The sequence below is a fragment of the Peromyscus californicus genome, unplaced genomic scaffold (assembly GCF_007827085.1).
Source record: "Peromyscus californicus insignis strain IS unplaced genomic scaffold, ASM782708v3 Scaffold_17__1_contigs__length_78620276, whole genome shotgun sequence".
NCBI lineage: Eukaryota > Metazoa > Chordata > Mammalia > Rodentia > Cricetidae > Peromyscus > Peromyscus californicus.
The window spans coordinates 21,712,007-21,735,003 of record NW_026294469.1 but is presented as its reverse complement, the minus strand read 5'-3'; the positions used below and the strand labels follow the sequence as shown (position 1 = coordinate 21,735,003).

General features: G+C 42.2%; 1 protein-coding gene across 12 annotated transcripts in view; it reads right to left on the bottom strand.

Annotated features, from left to right (window-relative positions):
• Positions 1-3,571: 3,571 nt before the first annotated feature.
• Positions 3,572-22,997, bottom strand: part of Iws1 (interacts with SUPT6H, CTD assembly factor 1) — a 44,937-nt gene continuing 25,511 nt past the window's right edge. For 2 of the 12 annotated variants that reach the window (XM_052741779.1, XM_052741780.1), the window contains exons 11-14: positions 22,349-22,460; positions 21,729-21,785; positions 19,770-19,881; positions 3,724-5,494 (exon numbers count right to left, since the gene is read on the bottom strand). In XM_052741779.1, the coding sequence (XP_052597739.1) occupies positions 5,315-5,494; positions 19,770-19,881; positions 21,729-21,785; positions 22,349-22,460 (461 nt within the window). In that variant the 3' untranslated portion in view covers positions 3,724-5,314. The other 10 variants (XM_052741781.1, XM_052741782.1, XR_008219067.1 and 7 more) reach the window with 9 other exon arrangements.

Genomic DNA, 22,997 nt, shown 5'->3' with positions numbered 1-22,997 from the left:
TTCCCATATCCAGTAGATCCCCAAGTATGGGATACCTCCACTTCAGTAGTGACTACTTACCACTAGCCAGTTCTAATTTACCTTCAGGACTCCCCCTTCCCTTCCAGACCCCAGTTTTGTTTTTTGGTTTTTTTGTTTGTTTGTTTGTTTTTCCCTGAAACCTATTGCCGAGGCCTTAAGCCCATTATCATCTGACTTTTACCTCAGGGACTTTTAATTACTATCAACTCACCCTGCAACACCCCCATTCTTCCATATGTAAGCCCTCCAGAGCTTACCATTTAGTTCAAGACCTCCACCTCATTAACGAGGCAGTTATTTGAACAGGCCCAGTGGTTAACTACCCACACAACCTCCTTTCTAACATCCCTCCTGCCACATCCCACTTTACTGTTCTGGACCTGAAAGATGCCTTCTTCACTATCCCTTTATACCCTGACTCATACTTCCTCTTTGCCTTCACCTGGAAGGACCCTGACACCTGGTCCTCCAGACAGCTTCGGACTGTTCTCCCTCAGGGTTTTCAGGACAACCCTCAATTTTTTGGCCCAACTCTGGCTCAGGATCTTTCCACCCTTGACCCTGGTCCTAGCACACTCCTCCAATACGTAGATGACCTCCTTCTCTGCAGCCCACCCCTACTCTGCCTCTGTCCCAGTAGGCCACCTCTTCACTCCTGAACTACCTCGGCTCCCTGGGATACCGTTTCCCCACCTAAGGCTCAGCTATGCTCTCCCACTGTGGTGTATTTGGGTGTTCAACTCAGCCCAGGGCCTAAGACCCTCACCTCCGACAGAGTCCAAGCCCTGAGGGATTTACAGCCCGCAGACCAGATTCTCTCATTTTGGGGCCTGTGGGATTCTTCCGTCACTGGATCCCTAACTTTACCATTATGGCCAAGCCCCTATACCAGGCAGCCAGAGAGACACTCCCAAGGGGCTCCTCACCCACCCAGTCACTGTCCACTGCCCCTTCATTTTACTGCGAGCTGCCCTTCTAACAGCCCCCACCCTAGCTCTTCCAGACCTCTCCCAACCTTATCACCTTTATACAGATGAAAGGCTGGTAGTCGCCACCGGGGTTCTAGTCCAGCTGGTTGGGCCTTCCAACTGGGCCATCACATTTCTGTTCAAACAACTAGACCCCACCGTCTGCAGATGGCAGCTGAACTCACACGAGAGGCTCTCAAGATCACCCTGTTCCAGCCAATCATGGTCTACTCCATCCGCTGCCTCTCAGACCTTCTAAGTCACTCCTCTCTCTCACTCCTTGGACCTTCACTAGTCCAAGTCTTTTCATTCACTGTTTCTAGAAACCCCCTAAATTACCGTGGCCTCCAGCCCTGCCCTGAACCCTGCAAACCTCCTTCCTGTCCCTTCCTCCTCTGGTATCTCCTCTCACTCCTGCCCAGTCTGTGGAGGCCTTACGCTCATGCCAGCCTGGTCTCCTAGAGCAACTCCTCACAAACCCCCCAACTCACCCTCTTTGTTGATGTAAGTTCTCTTACAGATAGATAAGGAAATAGTCAGGTGGTGTATGTAGTGGTCATTTCCACTAAACAGTTGAAGCGACCCACCTGTCAATTGGGACCTCTTCACAAAAGGCCAAATTAATCACCTTGACTTGAGTGCTCCAAATAGCCAAGGGTCAATGGGCTAACATCTATATTGACTCTAAATATACCTTTTTAATAGCCCATAGTCATTCTGTCCTGTGGAGGAAAAGGGGCTTCCTCACTACCAGGGGCACTCCCATAGTTAATGGACCCAAGCTCTTGGAGACCTCCAACTCCCTGCAGAAGTAGCCAAAATTCACTGCCAGGGACATGTCCTCCAAGGACCCAGTGGCCTTAGGCAATGCCAAGGCTGACTCAGTAGCCCAGGAATTGGCCTCCAACTCCTCTGGACCAACAGAACATATTTTGTTTTTGACACCCTCCTATCAGCCCTGTTATCAACCAGAGGAGAGAGACGAACTCCTAAAAAGGGGCCACACAGACAAAAGATGGATGGTTCTACTTAAACAATCGCCTCACCCTCCCTCAGGACCAGGCGCTGTCCATCATTTCAGACATCCACCACCTTACACACAGGCCCCAAAGCTTTGTTCCTTTTCTTACAGCCCCTCTTAGCCCCTCTTTGACCCCACCCATCCTTGAGCTTATATTTCACAGGTTCACTCTTCCTGCCAGACCTGTGCCAAGGCCAACCCACAGGGGTCCCTCCAGATACGTCAGGCTCTGCACCAGCTTTGAGGACACATGCCCACTCATAAAAAGCTGTTATCAACCTTTGTTGACAAATTTACAGGATGGATAGAAACCTTCCCCACCTTCAGGGAAACAGCAGATGTGGTGGCTCAAGTACTCCTGGACCACATCATCCCTCTATTTGGCCTGCCACAGACCATACAAATGAACAATGAGCCAGTCTTCACTTCCAAGGTCGTGGAGCTCTTGTTGGAAGTTCTCAACATTTCCTGGAAGCTCCACATCCCCTACCGTCCACAATCCTTGGGAAAGGTTGAGAAGACCAATGGACTCATCATTGAACTCAGGTTGTCTTGGCCCTCCCTCCTCCCCATGGCCCTCACTCGCCTCCAAGCCACCCCATACTCTCCAACAGGCTTAAGCCCTCTTGAGCTCCTTTACGAAGGTCCTTCTTTCTCAATCACCACCTCCTGGCCCAGACCCCTCCACTAGCCGGGTACCTCCCCTACCTCTCCCTCCTGAGGTCCCTTCTCCATTCACATGCTGACAGCTGACTCCCTGCCCCCACACCAATGGACCCAACTTAGCCCTGAGCCTGCCCCACTCTCCTGAGGGGACCAAGTACTCCTGAAACAGCTAGCTCCTAAGTCTCTTGAGCCCCGATGGACAGGACCCTACACTGTGATCCTCCCCACCCTTTTGGCTGCCAAGCTCCTTGGACACCAATGCTGATACCATCTCTCTCAGCTCAAGCAGGAACCTATTCAGGACACATGTATGTCCAGCGGCTGGAACCCTCCAGCCGCTGATTTTCTAAGATGTCCCAGTGAAGGACCTATCTGCTCTTCTGCCTTGTGCATTCATCTTTGTCAGTAGAACCAGGATTCTTAATGGCAGTCATAGGGCAGGTGTTAATAATTTATTTTTTCCTAGCAATTTGCCTTCCCTGCTTCCTCAAGAAACAGATTCCTGAGGTCTCCAGGATGGCAGTTAACTAGATGCTTTGAAACCTATACCTCCCACTGAGTGTGAGCCCCCTGACTCCCAACTCCCCCTCCCCGCATCGTCCAATGACCGCAGGAAGTAGCTAGACATAAACCAGCGTCCACATACCCAAAGAGTGTGGGATGTTCGGGTGGAAGCTCTACCTCAGTCCCCCACTCCATCTCTCTCTCTCTCTCTCTCTCTCTCCAAACCCTGCCCCACCTCAGAAAACCTGCTGGAAGTTGGCTCTTTCCCTGGAGATGCTCAAGACCACACTTACAGGGTAAGTGTAAACTGTCCCCCAGAGAACGGCCATGTGGTTTTTTTGGTCTCTTCTTCCCATCTCCTCTCTGAGGGTCGAAAAATCATCTGGGAGCATTTTACTCATTAAACCCAGACTTTTAATTCTTAATTCGGTTTGATTTGGATTACAGTGTCAGCAGAGAGGCTTAATATCAGGGTACAGAAATTTTTCATGTAGCAGGTGGCAGGCAGGAGCAGCAGCTGAGAGCTCACATCTTTATCTGCAAACAGGAAACAAGAGAGAACTAACTCAAAATGGCATCAATCTTCTGAAACCTCAAAGCCCACCCCAGTGCTATACTTCTTCCAGGAAGGCCACACCTCCTAACTCTAGAGCCACCAACTGTGGACCAAGTATTCAAATGCCTTCAGCTTCTGGGGGACATCTCATTCAAATCACCACATTCCACTCCATGGCACATACAGGCTTATGGCCACATCATAGTGCAAAATGCATTTAGTGCAAAATGCAAACTTCAAAAGTCCCCATAGTCTTCCAGTCTCAACACACTTTAAAAGTCCAAAGTCTCTGAGACTCAAGGAAATTTTTTAATTGGAATCCCCTGCCAAATCAAAAGCAATTACATACTTCCAACATACAATGGCACAGAATATATATTACCATTCCAAAATTGAGGAATCATAGCATAGTGAAGAAATACTGTACCAAAGGAAGGCCAAAACACAGCAGGGCAAACCTCCAAATCCTGTAGCTCCATGTCTGATGTCAAAGGGCTTAAATGGCCCGCCCCTTTTGGCTTTGCTGCCTCTAAGACAGATCTTTCTTTCTCAGGGTGGGTTCTACTTTTTGTATGAAGCTCTCCTTGGCAGATATGCCTTGGCTCTGGCACCTCTAACATCTTGTGGTCTTCATGCAATTCACACTTGACTTCCACATGCCTGGCCCCAGTAGCTCTCCTCGACTGTGGAGGCAGATTCCACAACTCCTTTACATGTGTGTCCTTCATGACTCTAAGCCAGAACTTGATGGCTGACACTGACATTTTGTTAATTCCTTAGGTCTTTTCCTTTCACAAGTTGGAAGTTCAGCTGAGTGGGGTCTTGGCAAGAGGGCATCCATTCCAACGCAGATTTGGCCTCCCTTAACAGTTACAGTCTGTCTTCCAGCACAAGCCTTGGCTGTAAAATTAACTTTGCCAGTATCCTTTTCCTCTCCAAGCTCTACATTTTGTATTTCTTTCTGCCCTATTTGCTCTTCATTGTAGACCTGCAAAAAAATAATTTCTAATAACCACAAAACAGTTAGTTTATTAGGCTGTTTTGAAATCTCTTCTGCCAAAGATACTAGTCTATTACTTTTAAATTTAACCTCAGGCAAGTTCTTACAAAAAGGGCAGAAGGCCACCATATTCTTTGCCAAATATTAAAAGAATGGTCTCCAGTTCAGTTGCTTATATTGTTCCCCTCTGAGAACTTGTGAGCTAGGCCACTATAGCTCATGCTACTTTCAGTACTTTCTAGAAAGTTCCTATTAGAATGGCCCATTAAGCTCTGCTTACAGCATCCAATGGCTTTTCCAGTCCAGAGTTCCAAAGGCTTCCACATTGCTCCCCGAACCACATGGTCAAGTCTATCACAGTAGTACCCCACTCCTGGTACCAACTTCTACATTACTTTTCTATTGTGATAAAACACCATGACCAAGGCAGCTTGTAGGTGGTTTATTTTGGGCTTACGGTTTCAGAGGGTTGGAATCCATGATAACAGACTGAGGACAGCAGGTGACAGGCATGAGGAGCAGCTGAAAGCGTGCATCTTGAACGATGAGCAGCAAACAGAAGGTGGTAACTCAAAATGTCACAAGTCCTTTGAAACCTCAAAGCCCACCTCCAGTAATATACTTCCAGCAAGGTCACACTTCTTAACCTTCCACAAACAGCCACCAACTGCAGACCAAGTATTTAAATGCCCCAGATTTATGGGTGTTGTGTAGCAGTTTCCTCTGAGGTTGACACATTCCATCTCCCAGGGAAGCTCCTTAAAACAGAAAGTAAATAACTCAAAATAGCTTCAAGAAGTCCCTGAGACTGACCAGATTTACTAGGCCCTTTCATTCCAGGCATAAATAAGGTCGGCTGAGCGTCATTCTCGGATAAGCCAAGCTGCAAAGATGACTGAGAGAGGCCAAGCTGCAAAGAAGACTTAAGACCAGCTGTCTGGAGGAAGTAGAGACTGGCTGACCTGTCTGGAAGAAGGGCCTTAGATTGGTAAAGACACTCTCTAACCTGTTGAGTTCCCAGCTTTTGTGAGCTGTCACCCATGCTGAGTGGGCTTTGGTCATGCAGCTGTCTTTGAGTCATTTCTGCTCCTGTGACCCCAATAAAACTCACTGGTTCACCAAGTTGGATTTCAGTGGTATCCATATTTTTTGTCTGTCATGGGCTCTCTATCTGTGGTGAGCAGACAGGTGTGTGTTACATCTCCCCAGAAACATCTGTCACACAAAAACTGGTCTTCAAAAAGGAGAGGACGGGTGAAACAGAGGGCTGCTAGACTCCGTAGGTAATGTGTTAACTGTGGCAGCCTAAAACAATGAGTTCAATGTTTAGAATCCATGAAAGGCGGGAGAGAACTGACTCTACAAAGTTGTCCTATGACTTCTACATATGCTATGCAGTGCCCTTGCATACATACATCACACACACACATGAAATAATATATACTTTTAGTGAGGGAGAAATGAAGAACGCATAGGAAGTTCATTACCACCAGACCTACCTTTAAGAAATGCAGAAGGGAATCCTTTAAGTTGTAAAGAAAGGATACCAGGCATAAACTCAAAGCTATATAAGAATATAAAAATTTTCCTATAATTATAAACACACAAACAGAAAAACTAGTACTATTGTAATTTTGGTTCACAACTCTTTTTATTCTTTAACAGTATTTAAAATAGAAAAGCATAGAAAGTTATAAACTTGTTCTTGGACACACATTATGCTATTTGTGACATTGATAATGTAAAAAAGGGAGATAGAGCTATAAAGAGAAGAAGCTTTGTATGTGATCGAAGCTATTAGTTTAAAATAGATTGTGTAACTTTAGGATGTTTCATGTAAACCTCATAAAAACCGCATATATAATATACACAAAAAGAAATGAAAGTAAATCAAACAAGCCACTATAAATATCAACTACACACACACACACACACACACACACACACGCATGCACATGCACACGCACACACATGCAACAGTTAAAGAAGTAATGAAGGACAAAAAACTGTAAGACACAGAGAACAACAAAATAGCAAGAGTGAGCCCTTTCCTTTAATAGTTACAGTAGTTACTTTGTCAATGGATTTAATTACCAAATAGAATATACAGCTTGGAAGAATGTGTTCAAGACCCAAGGTTCAACTATATATTTTATACAGGAGACTCACTTTAGAAGTAAACACACTAAATTGATAGAATGAAAAGCATGTCCCATTCAACTACAGTAACCCAAAGAGGGAAGTAGCACACAGGACACAGAAAAAAAGGACTTCAGTCAAAGCTGCTTCAAGAGACAAAGGCAATTACATACTGAAATAAGGATATTTATATCACCAATCAGACACAGCAATTATCAACAAAGACATGCCAACTAAAATTGCTAAGTGTATGAAGGAAATATTGACAGAGAACTATGGAAGGAATAAAACTGTTCAAGGGTTACATATAGAATAGTAAGGCAGATAAACAAGAAAAAACAAAACTTGAACACCACCATAGACTATTGTGGGCTTCAAAACACATATACAGAGCACATCACCCAATAATCAGAAAACACATTTTTCTCAAGTGCATATGGAACACTTCCCCATATACATCAGGGTCACAAAGAGCCTTAACACATTAAGGGAAACTACAAACCCCACAAACATGTGTAAAATAAATAGGACCCTCATCCCAGACAGGGTTTCTCTGTGTAGCCCTGGCTGTCCTGGAACTCACTCTGTAGACCAGGCTGGCCTCAAACTTAGAAATCAGCCTGCCTCTGCCTCCCAAGTGCTGGGATTAAAGGCGTGCACCACCATCGCCCAGCTACATAGAACATTTTTAAACAACTGATGGTTGAAAGAAGACATCACCAGGGAAATTAGAACACCCTCTGAAACAAACAAACAAACAAACAACCCACAAAATAGCAGAAGTGTTGGGGTACAACAAAAGCAATGCTGAAATTCACGGCTATGCAGCAAAGTTCTCAATAGCCGAATTTTATTCTTCAAGGAACAAGGAAAAGAGCAAGCAAGCAAACAGATCAGAGGAAAAATAACACAATCAACAATTGGTCTTTCAAATAACTGACATAACTGACAAACTTTCAGCTAGATTCCTAGGAAAGGGGGGAAAAGCTCAACTAACTAAAGTTAGAAACCAATGAGGACACTGGGCTAGGGAGATGGCTTAGTAGATAAAGTGAGTTCGGATCCCTGGAAAAATCTAGGCAGGGGTGTGGCTCTCTGTAATCCCAGGACTTAAAGCGACAGAGACGGGGATCCCTAGGGCAACATGACTAACTGGTCTAGCCGGTCAGGGCCTCTGTATTCAATAAATAGAGATAAAGGAAGGCACCCGTCCCCTACATATATCTGTGCACACACGTGAATACACATACACACAGTGATATACCTTTAAAAGGGCTGGGTATATCATGACAGGTTTTCCAAGAATGAAAATGAAGCACTATAAACTGTATCTCATCAATATATCCATTGGATAACAGATGAAATAGAAAAACCACCAACTTTGATTCATGAAGAAATATAAATCTACACAGGCAGCTCTCTAACTAGTAAGATTACATCTACTATTAAAACCGTCCAAGCAGAGCACACATGACAGTAAATTCTACCAACCATCTAAAGAACAGTATTTTTTTTCTATTTGAGACAGGTTCTCGACATAGAGTCTTGGATGACCAGGCTGGCCTTACACTCAGAGATCCTCCTGCCTCTGCCTCCCAAGTGTTGGAATTAAAGGCATGCACTACCATGCCTGGCCAAATTAAAATTAATTCTGACAAATTATTCTGAAAATTTACAAAGGAGGAAGCATTTCCAAAGTATGAGGCCAGCACTACCCTGATAACAAAACAAATAGGCACAACAATAAAACTACAGGTCAAAGTGCTACAAAAAATCCTTAAAAACCAAACCAAACCATAATCACAACAAAAAAAGCCTAACATGGACTACCAAGCCTCGTAACATGAGTGTGATCTTCAGAACCCACAAGGTAGAATGAAAAATGACTCATGTTATCCTCTGCTACACAATCACACACACACACTAAATGTAAAGTTAAAAAATTTCTAGCAAACAGAATTCAACAATACATTAAAGGGATTATGTGGGGTTGGAGAGATGATGGCTCAGTGGTCAAGAATACTGGCTGCTCTTGCAGAAGACCCCAGGTTTAATTCCCAGCACCTGCATGGCAGATGACAACCATCTTATTAACGCTAGTTCCAGCGTATCCAATGCCCTCTTACAGTCTCTATGGGCACCAGGCACACATACGGTGAACACACATATATACATGTAAGTAGATATTTTATAAAATAAAATAAAACTTTTTCAAAAAGTATTAGGTATTATGTCACAATTAAATGGCAGGATGATGTGGCATAACAACAATAACGAAAATGGATGACGGGTTGGGGTGACAGCTCAGTCGGTAGATTGCCTTGTAAGCAGGAGGACATGTGTTCGAGGCCCCAGGATCTAGGAAAAGTCTTATGTGATGGTGTACATTTATAATCCCAACAAAGGGAAGCAGAGAAAGGTGGATGCCTGGGCCTTACTGGCCAGCCAGCCAAGCCTATTTGGAGAGTTCCAGGACAGTAAGAGACCCTGACTCAGAAAACAAGATGGATGATGCCTGAGGAATGATCCTCAGGGGTTTCCTCTGACCTCCACACCAATGTGCACCTGTGCAACAGGCACTCACGCATACATACGTATAATTGAAAACACACACACACACACACACACACACACACACACACACACAAATACACACATTAGTGAAATACATGGTATCAAGATGAAGAAAAACAATGATTTCAAATGATACAGAAAAAGCATTTCACAAAATTCAATATCCTGTCATGATAAAAACTCAATAAATTAAAAGTAGAAGTCAAAACCACAAAAGTCTACAATACTCAGTGAATAAAGACAAAGCCTTTTCTTTAAAGCCAAGAAAACAAGAATGCCCATTTTCATCACCTGTATTCAACGTTCTACTAGAAATTCTAACAATCAGGCAAGAAGAGGAAGTAAGGTATCCAAACAGAAAGGAAGAGATAAAATTACCTGTTCCATTTGCTCATACTAATGAACAATGATCCTTAAATGGAAATTAAGAAAATTATTCAATTTAGAATAAAGAATTAAAATACTTAGGAATAAATTCAACCAAAGACTTCAAATGGAAAGATATTTTCTGCTTGAGGACCAGAATACTTAAAATTGTTAAAACTCAGTACTACTTCAAATGGCAGATTTAAAACAATCTGTTAAAAATCCATTGATGGCTATAAACAGAGAAGTCACCCTAAAATTCATATAAAACCTCAAGGAACCCCAGATAGCCAAAACAATACCGAATAGAAAAGTGGAGGGGACAAGAAGATGGTTCTTCAGGTAAGTGTCTGCTGTGCAAGCCTGATGACCACAGAACTCAGGCAGAAGAACCTACTCCCAAAAGTCATCATCCTCTGACTTCCACATGCAGCTGTGGCATATGCCTGCACACATCCACACAATTTTTTCTCTTAATTTCAAGGAACCCCAAACAACCAAAACAATGTTGAAAAGTGAATAGATCATATTACTTCAGAATTTACTATGAAGCTCCAGTAGCCAAAACAGTATCATGGGTTTAGAAAGAACAAAACATCAAAAGGAATGAAGTAAAATACAGAAATAAACCCTCATACAGACAGCCAAATCAGTTTTGAGAAGGGATCCAGGGCCATCAATGAGGAAGGGACAATCTTTTCAACAAATGATGTAAGGAAATGCAAATTCCTAAGAATAAAAGCAGACCCTTTTATAACATACAATTATCTCAAAAATGGATCAAAACCTTTTTTACATAGCCCTTACATAGAGCTATGTAACTCATTTGGTGATACCACAGCATAGGAAATAAGTTACATCAAAATTAAAATTACTTTTGTACCAAAGAACACGATCAAGAGTCAAAAGAACGGGAGAGACTATTTATAAATCATGCATCTGACAAGGCATTTATACATGTATATCTAAAAAGGCTGGTAAGATAATTCAGTGGTCAAAGTGCTTGCTGCAAGTCTTGTAACCTGTTTCATCCTTAGAATCTACGTAAAAGTGGAAGGCAAGAACTCCATAAACTCATGATTTTCCATAAGCACACCATGGTACATGTGTCCCCATTCACAATAAATTAAAAAGTGGGTTCCTAGAATAGTCTAAATCAGAGGCAGAAAGCAGAATGAAGTTGTCAAGAGCTGGAAGAAGCTAAGGGTTTTGTTTGTTCATTTTGAGGCAGGATCTATGCAGACTTAGCTGTCCTGGAGCTCACTATATAGACTAAGATGGCTTTGAACTCATAGAGCTCCTCCTGCTCTGCCTCCTTAGTGCTGGGATTAAAGGTGCGTGCCACCGTGCTCAGCCTACAGCTAAATTGTGTTAAGATGAAGATTTCTAGAGATGACTTTCACAATATGAATTCAGTCAATGCACCTAAACTGTACAGTTCAGATACAAATCTTTTGCCAAAATAAAAATATTTTACAAAAAAACCTGAGTGACTAGGCAACATTCCATACAAGAGGTCAAAATTAACATGTAGAGTCCTGAGACAAACTGTCCAGGCTGGCTTTGTACTTATTAGGTAGCCAGGTGTCTGTGGTGCATGCCAGGCAAGCACTCTACCAACAGAGCTGCATTATTCAGGCCCTAAAAACCATGGTATGCTTAGATATCTGGAGCTTAAGAGGAAAGCTTGCCTATAAGCTACTCACACGGGCTGCAAAAGAAATCATATAGAGAGAACATAATGAAAGTGGCAGGATGGGAAATGTTGAAGAGTCTTATTATATGGGAGCTATTTCAGTATTCTGAAAATTCAGTAAATAGGAATTAAAAAGGCAATGGGTCAGGCTTGGGATGACCCTAAAAAAGACACACAGCAAAGATAATTTAATCTTAGTAATTTCTCTTTAAATAGTGTAGAACCTCCCCTCCCATCCCCTTCAACTCCAGGGTATGGTTTCATCACTTGCTTGCTGTATTTACCTTACCTAACACTGTGGTAAGTGGAGCTCATCCTAAGACACCAAAACTCGAATAATTCTCAAAATCCTTCTGTTCATGTTTAGAACTAATTTGTGGTTCATTATATACTGTTTATCACTTTTAGCTAATGGAATCAAACAATCCTGGGGGTGGTCTGCCTCCACCTAGTGCTGAGCTGCTTTGTGAGGTCCTTCTGCGTCAGCCCACCTGCTCTCCTATGCAGAGTACTCATGGGCTTTGACAGGCTCTTCCCCACCCCCAACCCCATTTTGGGTTTTTGAGACAGGGTCTCTCTGTGTAGCTCTGGCTGTCCTGGAACTCTCTATGTAGACCAGGCTGGGATTAAAGGCATGAACCATAGGGCCTGGCTTTAAGATTTTACTTTTCTGGTTGTGAGCCTCGCCTTTAACGGCTGAGTCCTGTGTGTGCAGGTGCAGAGGCCAGAAGAGGGTGCTGGATCCCCTAATGCTGGAATTACAGGCAATTGTGAGCTGTTCAACATGGGTGTTGGGAATATGTCCTCTGCAAGAACAGCAAATGCTCTTTATCACTGAGTCCTTTCTTCCAGTCCCCCTTTTTATTGGGGGAGGGGATTCAAGACACAGTTTCTCTGTATAGCTCTGGCTGTCCTAGAACTCTTTATGTAGACCAGGTTGGCCTTGAACTCAGAGATCCTCCTACCTCTACCTCCCAGTGCTGGGATTAAAAGTGTGCACCACCACACCTGGCTTGAGAGGTTCTTACATAGAGTTTTAGTCCATGAAATCCACATTCCTTCAACTGTCCAAAGGTCACTAAGGCCAATAATACTCTGTTTTTTAAAAATCAAGGCCTCACTTTGTATCAGAAAAGGATTTTTTTGTAATTAATGGGTTACTGATAAAATTTTCTTGATCTACAGAAATCTCTCATGATTTTTAAGAATTCTAAAAATTGAACAAGAAACCCAAACTGTGTTTCTCCCTTTTCTATTTGCCCAATTGCTATATGTAATTGAGTAACTTTCAATTACATCTATATTTCTTTTAAGAGTTTCGCCTGGTCTCCAAAGTGAGTTCCAGGAAAGGCGCAAAGCTACACAGAGAAACCCTGTCTCGAAAAACCAAAAAAAAAAAAAAAAAAAAAAAGAGTTTCTTAACCTTTTCTTTCCACAGCTTAACTCCCAAGATTTAAAAAAAAAAAAAAAAAAATCCCTACTAAGAGAAACAAATTTGTTGTACTTCAACCCCAACTGGGATACCATAATCTTTATTTGAACAGGGTCTTGCTAAGTGTCAGGCTGGTGGGGGAACTCCCAATCCTCCTGCCTCCACTTCCAGCATGCTACACAATTCAATTCTGATACCAAATGCTCAGGGTTAATGTAAGAATCCACAGTGCTAGGGATCAGGCTTCCTCCACAAGACTGCCCCGACCTCAGACATGAGCTGCAAGTCATATCTTCAGGCCATCAACATTCCAGGATGGCTGTGAAGTGGGACGTTCCCAAGAACTTCTTGGTTTAACAGTTTGCTGAAAGATTCACATAACTCAGAAAAGTACTATGTCTTTCAATAAAAAATTGTAGTTATGACCAGTCTTACTAAAAAAGATACAAATTCGGCCGACCAGGTCAATGAAAATTCAGGAGTGGTCTAGAGGGTAATGCAGAGCTTCTGTGCCCTTGCTCTCCTGGCACATTGACACAGTTGCAGTGTCCAGAGCATTTAAGTCTTGCCATGTAATCCAGGCTAGCCTCAGACTCATGATCCTCAGTTCGACATCGCTCTCCCATATGTTGGAATTACAGGTGTGCATGGCACCTGGCTTGTCCAGAGTTCTTTACTGGGGCCTCACTACGAAGGCATGATTGACTAATCAAACAGGCAATGTGACTACCCCAAGCATATTTCTGGTGACCAGCCTCCACCACAGAGCAATCTCAGGGGCCTACAATGAGCCAAATCAAGGGTATAACAAAGATATTTCAAGAATCCTAAGGATTTGAGATATTCCTTGTCGGGAGCCCGGGACAAAACCCAGACAAATTCCTCGTCATATCACACACAAGTAGCAGAAAGGACTGTTTTTTGTCCTCACAGAGAATTTCTCTAAGACAATGATGAGACAACCCCCCAAAACCAGAATGAAATTTTATTACGTACAGTTTATAGAAGCAGGAGTAGTATTCTTCTGTACAAAGTAGACAACAACTGGTCTTAAATACAACGGAGAAAAACGTTAGTCCTACGACCACAGGTAGAGACACGCTAAAACATTGAAAAGTATCTTCTTTCTTGATAGTCCATTGTGCATTTTTTAGAGATGGGGATGTGTCCCAGGCAAGGTCACAATGGCATTTTATTGCCTTCGATGCTGATTTTCACTGCATGTGCAGATCTGCTTTTTTTCCTGATATCTGTGAACTTTCTCATCTGTTTATCCAGTCGACTGATACCTTTCTTGGAGGTTGCCTGAAACTAAGATTGGGGAAAATTGAAGAACAAATTATTGAAATATGTAAACCTAGCAGTCAGAGAGCCTGAAGCTTAACAATAACCAGAACATACTTTGGTGACCAGCAGAACAGAGCGAGTGTTAGAAAAAAAACTATCGACCTCTCAGTAATGACAACTGGTTGTCGTCTATGCTTTATTTTTAATTTTGCCACAGCCCATAGAAACTTCTAGATGACAGAATTTCATCACTGACATCTGACTATATGTGCTAACTACTTGACATATGACTTCAAACAGTGCTGGTACTAAAAAACACAAAACAAAGAAAAGCCAATAGAGAAAGACTTTAAACATAACCAACACAGGCAAATCTTGAGGTGCTGAAGTTCTAGATTCAGCCTTGGGGTGAGTTTCTGCTCTGCTTCAGCAGGATCCAGAATCCTATGCAAACTATACCTGGTGGTCTCTACTACTACCAGGACATCTCCTACTTGCTTTTACACTTAAAGGCTTAATTGAGGTTTTCTGTTGTTGTTTTGCTTTGTTAAAAACATATATTTAAAAAATGTTTTGAATATTGCATGTCTTATATGTGGTTCCCAAGGAACTGACAGCTTTTATAAAATAAATATGGAAAAGTCTATCACTGATGTCAAAGACCAGTGTGAGTTCTTGCTAACTGTAGCTAAAAATTCAGATGTTGAGAATGGTGTGAGTGTGGTGGTTTGAATGTGAATGGCACCCACAGGTTCATGTATTTGAATGCTTGGTCACCAGGAAACGGAACTGTTTGAAAGGATTATAAGGACTGGGAGGCGTGGCCTTATTGGAGGAAGAGTGTCACTGCAGGTGGGTTCCGAGGTTTCAAAAGCCTATGCCAGGCCCAGATTCTCTCTTTGCCTGTGGATTAGGATCTAACTCTCAGCTATGCTCCAGTGCCGTGAGTGCCACCATGCCCCCCTGTGATGAAAATGGACTGACTAACCCTCCCGAAACTGTAAGCAAGCCCCTAATTAATTGCCTTCTTTTACAAGAGTTGCCTAGATCATGGTGTCTCTTCACAGCAATAGAACAGTGACTAAGACAGTGAGTGACCTTCCCTGCTGGCTACATTGCCATGAAGGCTGGTGTGGGTTATGGGGCAGTGGGGAAAGAGGAGAAATAGTCATCCACGATATTATCCAGCAGTAAACCTGAATGCTACAATACTGACTTGCCACTGGTGCAATAATGACATGACTATCTTTCTCAGAACCACTTTCTCAGTCCATTTGAGAGAATTTATGCGTGGTACTGTAAACCCAACCAAAACCCACAGCTTGGGAGGCCATATGCCCTAGGAGGGGAATCTATTACTATTGTGTTGCTACACTGTCATGTTATCAAAGTGCCTTTAAACACCCATGGTTATATTCATAACATTAGTCCTGCTCTCAGTCTTGGTCAGAGAAGCTTCTTTCTACAGTGGGCATTAGTTAATGTAGTGACTCATAATTAGTCAAAATGCTGAGAATGAGTGACTGTTCAGTTGTTAGCCATAAATGAGAGAGCTGTATCAATACCCCTAAGGCTCAGGGAACACAGAGGAAGAGGGGTGGAAAGAATGTTAAGAGCCAAAAGATGGGGAGGAGTGCTGTGAAATGCTGTCTTGTGGACATGACATGAGCATTGTACTCATTCATGAGCTCACTGCAGCTATGGTTACCTGCCCAAGATTACGCCAAGAGGATCAGTCAGCATTCCAGCAGACAGCAGGAACTGGACTCAATGACTTACAAAACTATATATATAAACAGGGGATAGTGAGATGGCTCAGCAGGTAAAGACACTTTCTGCCAAGCCTGATGACCTGAGTTTGATTCTCAGAACCTAAGTGGTAGAAGCAGAGAACCAACTCCTAAGAGTTGTACTCTGACATCCATAGGTACATTGTGGCACACATACCCATACACGTACAAGCACATGCACAAACAAGGAAATTAAAAACCAAAACCAAAAATCTACAGAAGGAGAAGATATGAATGCAGGAAAGGTGTATGGGTATCCAGAAAGATAAGGGAGGGGATGTTGGGGGGTTGGGAAGGTAGGAAGATATATTGTATACATGTATGAATTGGCAAAGAATATTACAAAATAAAAAAGAATGGTGAATGATTAGTGACAGGTGTTTTTCTTTTACTTCTTCCCAAATATTTACTACTAAATCACCTCTAAAGTTAGAGTCTCAGAAACACCAAAGAAGGTAAGCTAAAGACTCTCCTGAAGTTGTGCACTGTGAGCCTTCTTAGTCCACTCATGGTCTCAGCCTCACCCTAACATGAAGCTATTTCTTTACCAGCCAAGGAACCAGCTTTCTATGGCATTCTTCAAGTTTTCTAGGAATATCCCAACCCCACATTATTCAATACTTGGCACTAGTACCCTCAGCATAAAGTTCACTGTCAGATGAGAAAATGTTGTATTACCACCATAACATCCCTTTCTTCCCTTTCACTTTTGTACAAGGAGTTGGTGGAGGGAAGCCTTACTGCTCCAATCTCTGACAATTACCTGACTCCCTGAAGCTCTACATACCAAGCTGGACTTCTCTTTGCTCACTCCCAGGATCTTCTCTAACAGCTTGAACCCTACAGGATCTGTTTGGCATCAGCACCAAGGACACACCAGGCTAGTGCCAGACTACTCCTGCTCACTGCATATATGTAACCTGCAAAGTTGCTCAATGATCTAAGGTTCATCACAGACATCCAGCACCTAACACGTCAAATCCAATGATCTTCATTTCCTGATTCATCAGTTCTGTAACATTCCTTTGGATGTTAGAAGCCATAATGTTTTATCAAGAGGGAAAAAAAAAAAAAAAAAAAAAAAAGCCTGTAGAAGACTAGCAAGGAGTGTTTGCTAAAAACACAAAACAAAAAGGGGGGGGGGGTTTACAACTATATATGACAACACATTAAATCACTAAGAATGGGTGTCAAATGTTTTTTTTGTCATGTTAAGTTAAAACCAAACCTTTAAACTCAAGTTAGAAGAGTATGATCACATTGCAGACTGAAAATTCTTAAAAAGGCTAATGTTCATGCATGCATAAAAAGGAGCAAAAAGCTATAATCCAAAATGTAAACTTATAGTGAGAGTATGTTATATTAATTTTATTTATAATGCCTGTATTTTAAAACTTTAGACAAAAATATGCATTGCCTCTGCCATTTTACCTTTTTTTTTTTTTTTTTGTAAATAGTTCCAGCATTCAGAGGCAGATAGGGATCTCTGAGTTTGAGGCCAGTGTGCTCTACATAGCAAATTTTGGGCCAGCTAAAATTTTGTATCTCAAAATAAAGAAGTTTTAAAAATCAGAAATAGGGCTGGAGAGATGGCTCAGAGGTTAAGAGCACTGGCTGCTCTTCCAGAGGTCCTGAGTTCAATTCCCAGTAACCACATGATGGCTCACAACCATCCCTAATGAGATCTGGTGACCTCTTCTGACCTGCAAGCATGAATGTAGGCAGAACACTGTATACATAATAAATAAATAAATTAAAAAAAAAAAATCAGAAATAAACAAATTAGTATATAGTCACATAAATCACAGAGACTATTACACTTAAAAATTATAAATCTCCAATGTGGATTAATGAGAAACCAACAAAATGATATGTCAGTCTGGCTGGTAGAGCTACATTTTGGCAGCCTAGATAAATACCAGCAAATTATGACTGGAAATACAGGAAGGAAGCTCTCTCTTACACTGGAGAAAAATGACAGATAGCTCTCCTACCCCTGAGGATATGGGCTCACAGTCAGCCACAATAGCAGATGGGCACACAGCCCCTAGAAACATGGAGTCTGCTTCCAGAGCAGACTGGCCAACAAACTTCTATTACATTTTTGTGGCTACACTGTCATTTCCAATTTTCAAAAACAAAAGTACTAGGAATGGAAATATGAATGAAGTAGCTAAAATGAGGGACGGTACAGTGAGAAAATATAAGGTTAAAAAAAACCAAACAGTTGCCAGGTGGTGGTGGCGCACACCTTTAATCCCAGCACTCGAGAGGCAGAGGCAGGCAGATCTCTGTGAGTTCAAGGCCAGCCTGGGCTACAGAGTGAGTTCCAGGAAAGGTGCAAAGCTACATAGAGAAACCCTGTCTTGAAAAAAAAAAAAAATGTTAATAAAGGGATACCAAGGAGAAATGAATATTAATTTAGATATGGAACAAACCAGAAAAAAGGGAAGTACAAGTAGAGGAAGATGTCCTCTGCATAAAACTAAGTCCTTTATTTGTTTATAGTTAATTGCACATCACAGCAATGTCAAGTGGCAGCACATGAGTGGACTGAAGGAAGCTGAGGGAGAAGCACAAAAGGCAGCAGCAGACACTGCACCCAGCAGCAAGCTGTCACTCCGGCCTCAGTGTCAGCGGCTTATGGCCAGGTGATGGATATCTGTGCATCTGCATGCCCAGCAAAATGTTTTATATAAAGAATTCTTGATAAATACTACAGGAAAAGTCACTTCCCGTCCACAAAAAACCCACTAAGCAGTTTGTATGCCTATAATGCAAACTATGATTCTGGGCCCAAATAAAAAGGCTTTTTTTCAGTCAGGCAGTAGTGGTGCACACCTTTAATTCCAGCACTCAGGAAACAGAGGCAGACAGATCTCCAAGCTCAAGGCCTGCCTGGTCTACAGAGTGAGTTTGAGGACAGTCAAGACTATACAGAGAAACCCTGTCACAAAAAAAAAAAACAAAAAACAAAAACAAAAAAAACCCAAAAAAACAAAAAACAAAAAATTTTTTAAAGACTTTTTCATAAAAATAGGTAACAATCAGGAAAAATATAATGTTTACTGGGGATGTAATGATCTATTAGTCTCTAGGATACTGACATAGAAGAGGACCTCAGTGCGAACTCCTAAGGATTCAGAGGCCTTAATGTCTTAGGATGCTGCCCAATAGCATTAATTCAGAAGCTGAATTCAGGCCAGGCCTTTTCTGGCTAAGAAAGCACATACTCTCTTGGCAATTCAAGCCCATGCATAGCTCATGCTTCCTTGGGAATACCTCTTGTATACACACTCTGGCAGGGCCAGGACTACAGGGGCATTCTGTTGCCTTCAATGCTGAACTTGACAGCACGGTGCATTTTGCTGAGCCTCTTCTGTTCTGCAAACCGCCTCTTATGCTTTTCCAACCGACTTAGGCCCTTTTTAAGAATACCAGGCTAGAAAGAGTGGTTTGATGGGAGAAAAAGATTACCAAGAAACAGCATTTGGGTAATGTCTTCACTGACGACAGGGCAAGTGTCTATTCTGACAATTTCACAACAAATGTTTAAGCAGATGGAGAGAAAGAGAGAAGAAGGCTCTGAGAAAGCAGGTAAATTTTATTTCTCATGATTCTTTAAGTGAATGAATACCTAAGAGATCCCAAAACAGATCTCGTGAATGAAATAAACCATAACTGCTACACACATTATTAAACAGAAAGGGGAAAATTCAAATGGTTTTGCTCTTCCTCTGCTCACTCACCCTGGATGACTCCATTTCTACATTCCACTTGGGCCTGACGACATAGTCCTTGTTTGATGGCATTGGAACTCTAGCGCGGGCACAGAAGCCAGGATCTCCAGGTCTAAGAGCCCTGAGGAAGGGAAGAAAAACTAATTATTTAGCTGGCCACAGGAGTCTAAGTGAGATTTCACCCTTGTAAACCCAGGCCCATCACATTCAGCTGCAATGCTTCAATCCCCTGTCATCCCACCATTATACTACTAGTGTGTGAACTACTCACTCTTCAATGCCAATTTCCTTTTTATATGAATTCTTGCTTCTCCTTGGCTTCAGATGTAATCATGCCCTGTCCTTTCCAAGGCTAGTCTCAAGAAAACTTTGTTTTTAAATTTCTATGTATGAGCATTTGCCTTCATATATGCACATGTACCACTAGAAAAGGAAGTCAGGCCCCTTGGAACTGGAGTTACAAACAGTATGAACCACAATGTGAGAGCTGGCAACCAACCGTAGGTCCTCTGCAATAACAGCAAACGCTCTTGAGCCATCTCTCCAACTCAAATATTCTAAATCCTAAGTTCTCTAACCAAGTCTCGAGAGTCACTAGGCGATGAGGAAAAATGAGGTTGTCTAAATGACAACCTAATGGAGAAAACTTTGTGAGGTCACTACAAATTCCCTTGCAGTTATAAGAAGTAATAGAGAGACCCCAGTGTCTCTCTCAATGGTAACAACTTTCCAAACTATAGTGTATCACAGTGAGGACACTGACACAATCTACTTTATCTTATCTCCTTCACATTTCTCAGTTTTTCTTGTACTCATTCATGCTTATATTCAGACAACTTTGAAAATAACCATGCCACACTAAGATCACAATTCTTAGTAAGTAAAGCCCTTCTGTCAGTGTCTGGGCATTTAAGCCATTCAATCTTTAGGAACTCCCCCAAATGTATGCAGAGCAGACTTATACCTGCTGGGAGTAGGGAGCAAGCATCTACACTCTTCCCTCCAGGCTCCGTTCCAGCGTATAAGAACACATCTTCTGTACTGGGTCTTTGGCTACACTCCTCTGCCAAATTGGTTAGTTCATTTCTTATTCTAGGCTCTAAACTGAACATTCCCCCCAGCTATGGAGATAACCATCAAATCTGTGTCTAGCATGACTAGACCCCATGGTGTTGAAGAGTATCTCATTAAATATCTCACCGTGAATAGCTTGAAAAATAACTTACTACTGATTTCTTCAAATCTACTTATCCTTAGTTTTAGTGATCAGTAGTATCACTGTCTCCATACTGCAGTTTAAATATTTGGTTAGAATCTTCAATTGTAAACCAACTTCTCCCTAAACATGTCACCAACTCTAAGCACTACCTCTACAATGTCTTCTCAGCCTTCTGCTACCCTCTGACTAACCCCATTTAGCTGTGTCACTGCCTGCAGCCCACTGCTCTACTGTCCAAATGATGCCTTCAGAACCAACATTTCTAATCAAATATGACAGTTTCTCACAAAGGCTCAAACCTTCTGCTGAATTATAAAGAGAAGCAAACCTTCCACAGCCTGACCTGGGCTCCTGCTGGTCCACACCTGCATCTCCAGGACTGTCTCTTACCACACCTGTCACCTCACACTGCCGCTGCTTCAGCACCCCTGCCATTCTGAAACCAGGACGGCACACGTGCCTACACATCTTGGTCTATCGCCCTTCATGAAACTATACTTGACAACACGGGAAAATTTTAAGCTTCTTTTGTATTCTTTAAGCTTTAAACTAAAAGAATTTTAGTACTTAGCAAGCAGCCACAAAATACTTGTTAAGTGAACTATTAATTCTTCAGAGCACCCAATATAAATTGAAAAAAATCACCCTTTATTAACGGGAACACATAATTTAATACCGTTCTTACAATGAAGTAAAAACAGAGATGCTCTATACATGCTAAGGAAAATCAAGGCAAAACCCTTACTTACTTTTCCTCTCCTGTCAGCACCTTCTCCAAGTCTCTTCGCGGTGTCTGACCACCAGTGCTGGGAAAAGAACAAACAGTGAGATACCAGGATCTTAAATCCTTACAACTAGGAAAAGCACATCCAACTATCAAATTCATACCAAGGTAAGTGCCTTTCTACTGAATCACAGAAACCATGATGTGTGTGTGAATGTGAGGGAGTGCAGTGGTGGTCAGAGGGTAACTTTCCTTTCTGACTTCACTTGGGTTCTTGGGATCACTCAGGCTGCCAGACTTGCACAGCCTTTACCCTATGAGCTGACTTGCTGGCCTGAGAACTTGTAATCGTTTTAAAGTATTGTTCACCTTAATACTCATTCATGAAGCAGGTTTCATTCTGGGTGATCTACACTAACTATACTTGTAACTGATAACCCTGCCCTCAAGGAAGTATCCAGAAAACGGAAAAATTGAACCAACATTTTTTCCCCCTAGGGTTTTGGAACTGGGACTGAGAAAGTTGTTTTCTGCAAATGGCTAGAACACTCCAATCTCTAGCACTCCACCACTGTGTCCCAGAAAGGTCCTCCCATACACACTACATGAGATTTCACGTGTGCATTCCTACCTGTTCCCTCATACCTGCTCAGTCTCCGTCGCTGAGGCATTTGCTCTAGATCCCTCTGCTCCCTTTCTTCTCTTGTCATTCCTTTATAGTTTGAGGTGAGACCAAATATAGGCCGAGACCACTCGTCTGCAGTAAGGAAAATAGTAATTATTTAGCCTACAAAACAGCATTTCTCCTGGGTTGTTAAATAATCACACCCTAGTAGTGGGCAGTATTATAGGCATTTATAGAGCATTCCTTTTTAAAATGTGGAGCACAGGAAGGATGAAAACAAACCTAGATTCATAATCAATATGTACTTCAGTTAGGACCCAGACTTCTCTGGCATAAACAGGTAAGTGTAAGAAAAGGTCTTGGAGGCAACCCACAGCAACAATGGCTTTCTTGACAGTAGTGCTCTCTACATAGCCTCTCATTTAATCTTTATAATAACCCAAAGAAAACAAAGAATTACTAAAATCTCTTTATTACACAGGTGGAGGCCAAGCTTGAAGATTAAGTCACTAGCTGAGGATTTGCAGGAAGGCAGTGGAGTCAAGACTATGAACTAGGCATGGTTAATTCCAGGGCCTGCATTTTCCTCTCTCCATGTTCTTGGTGCACAGCTAGAAGACATATGCTTTTAATCGCTGTAGTTAATACTGGAAAGCATATTTAAATAAA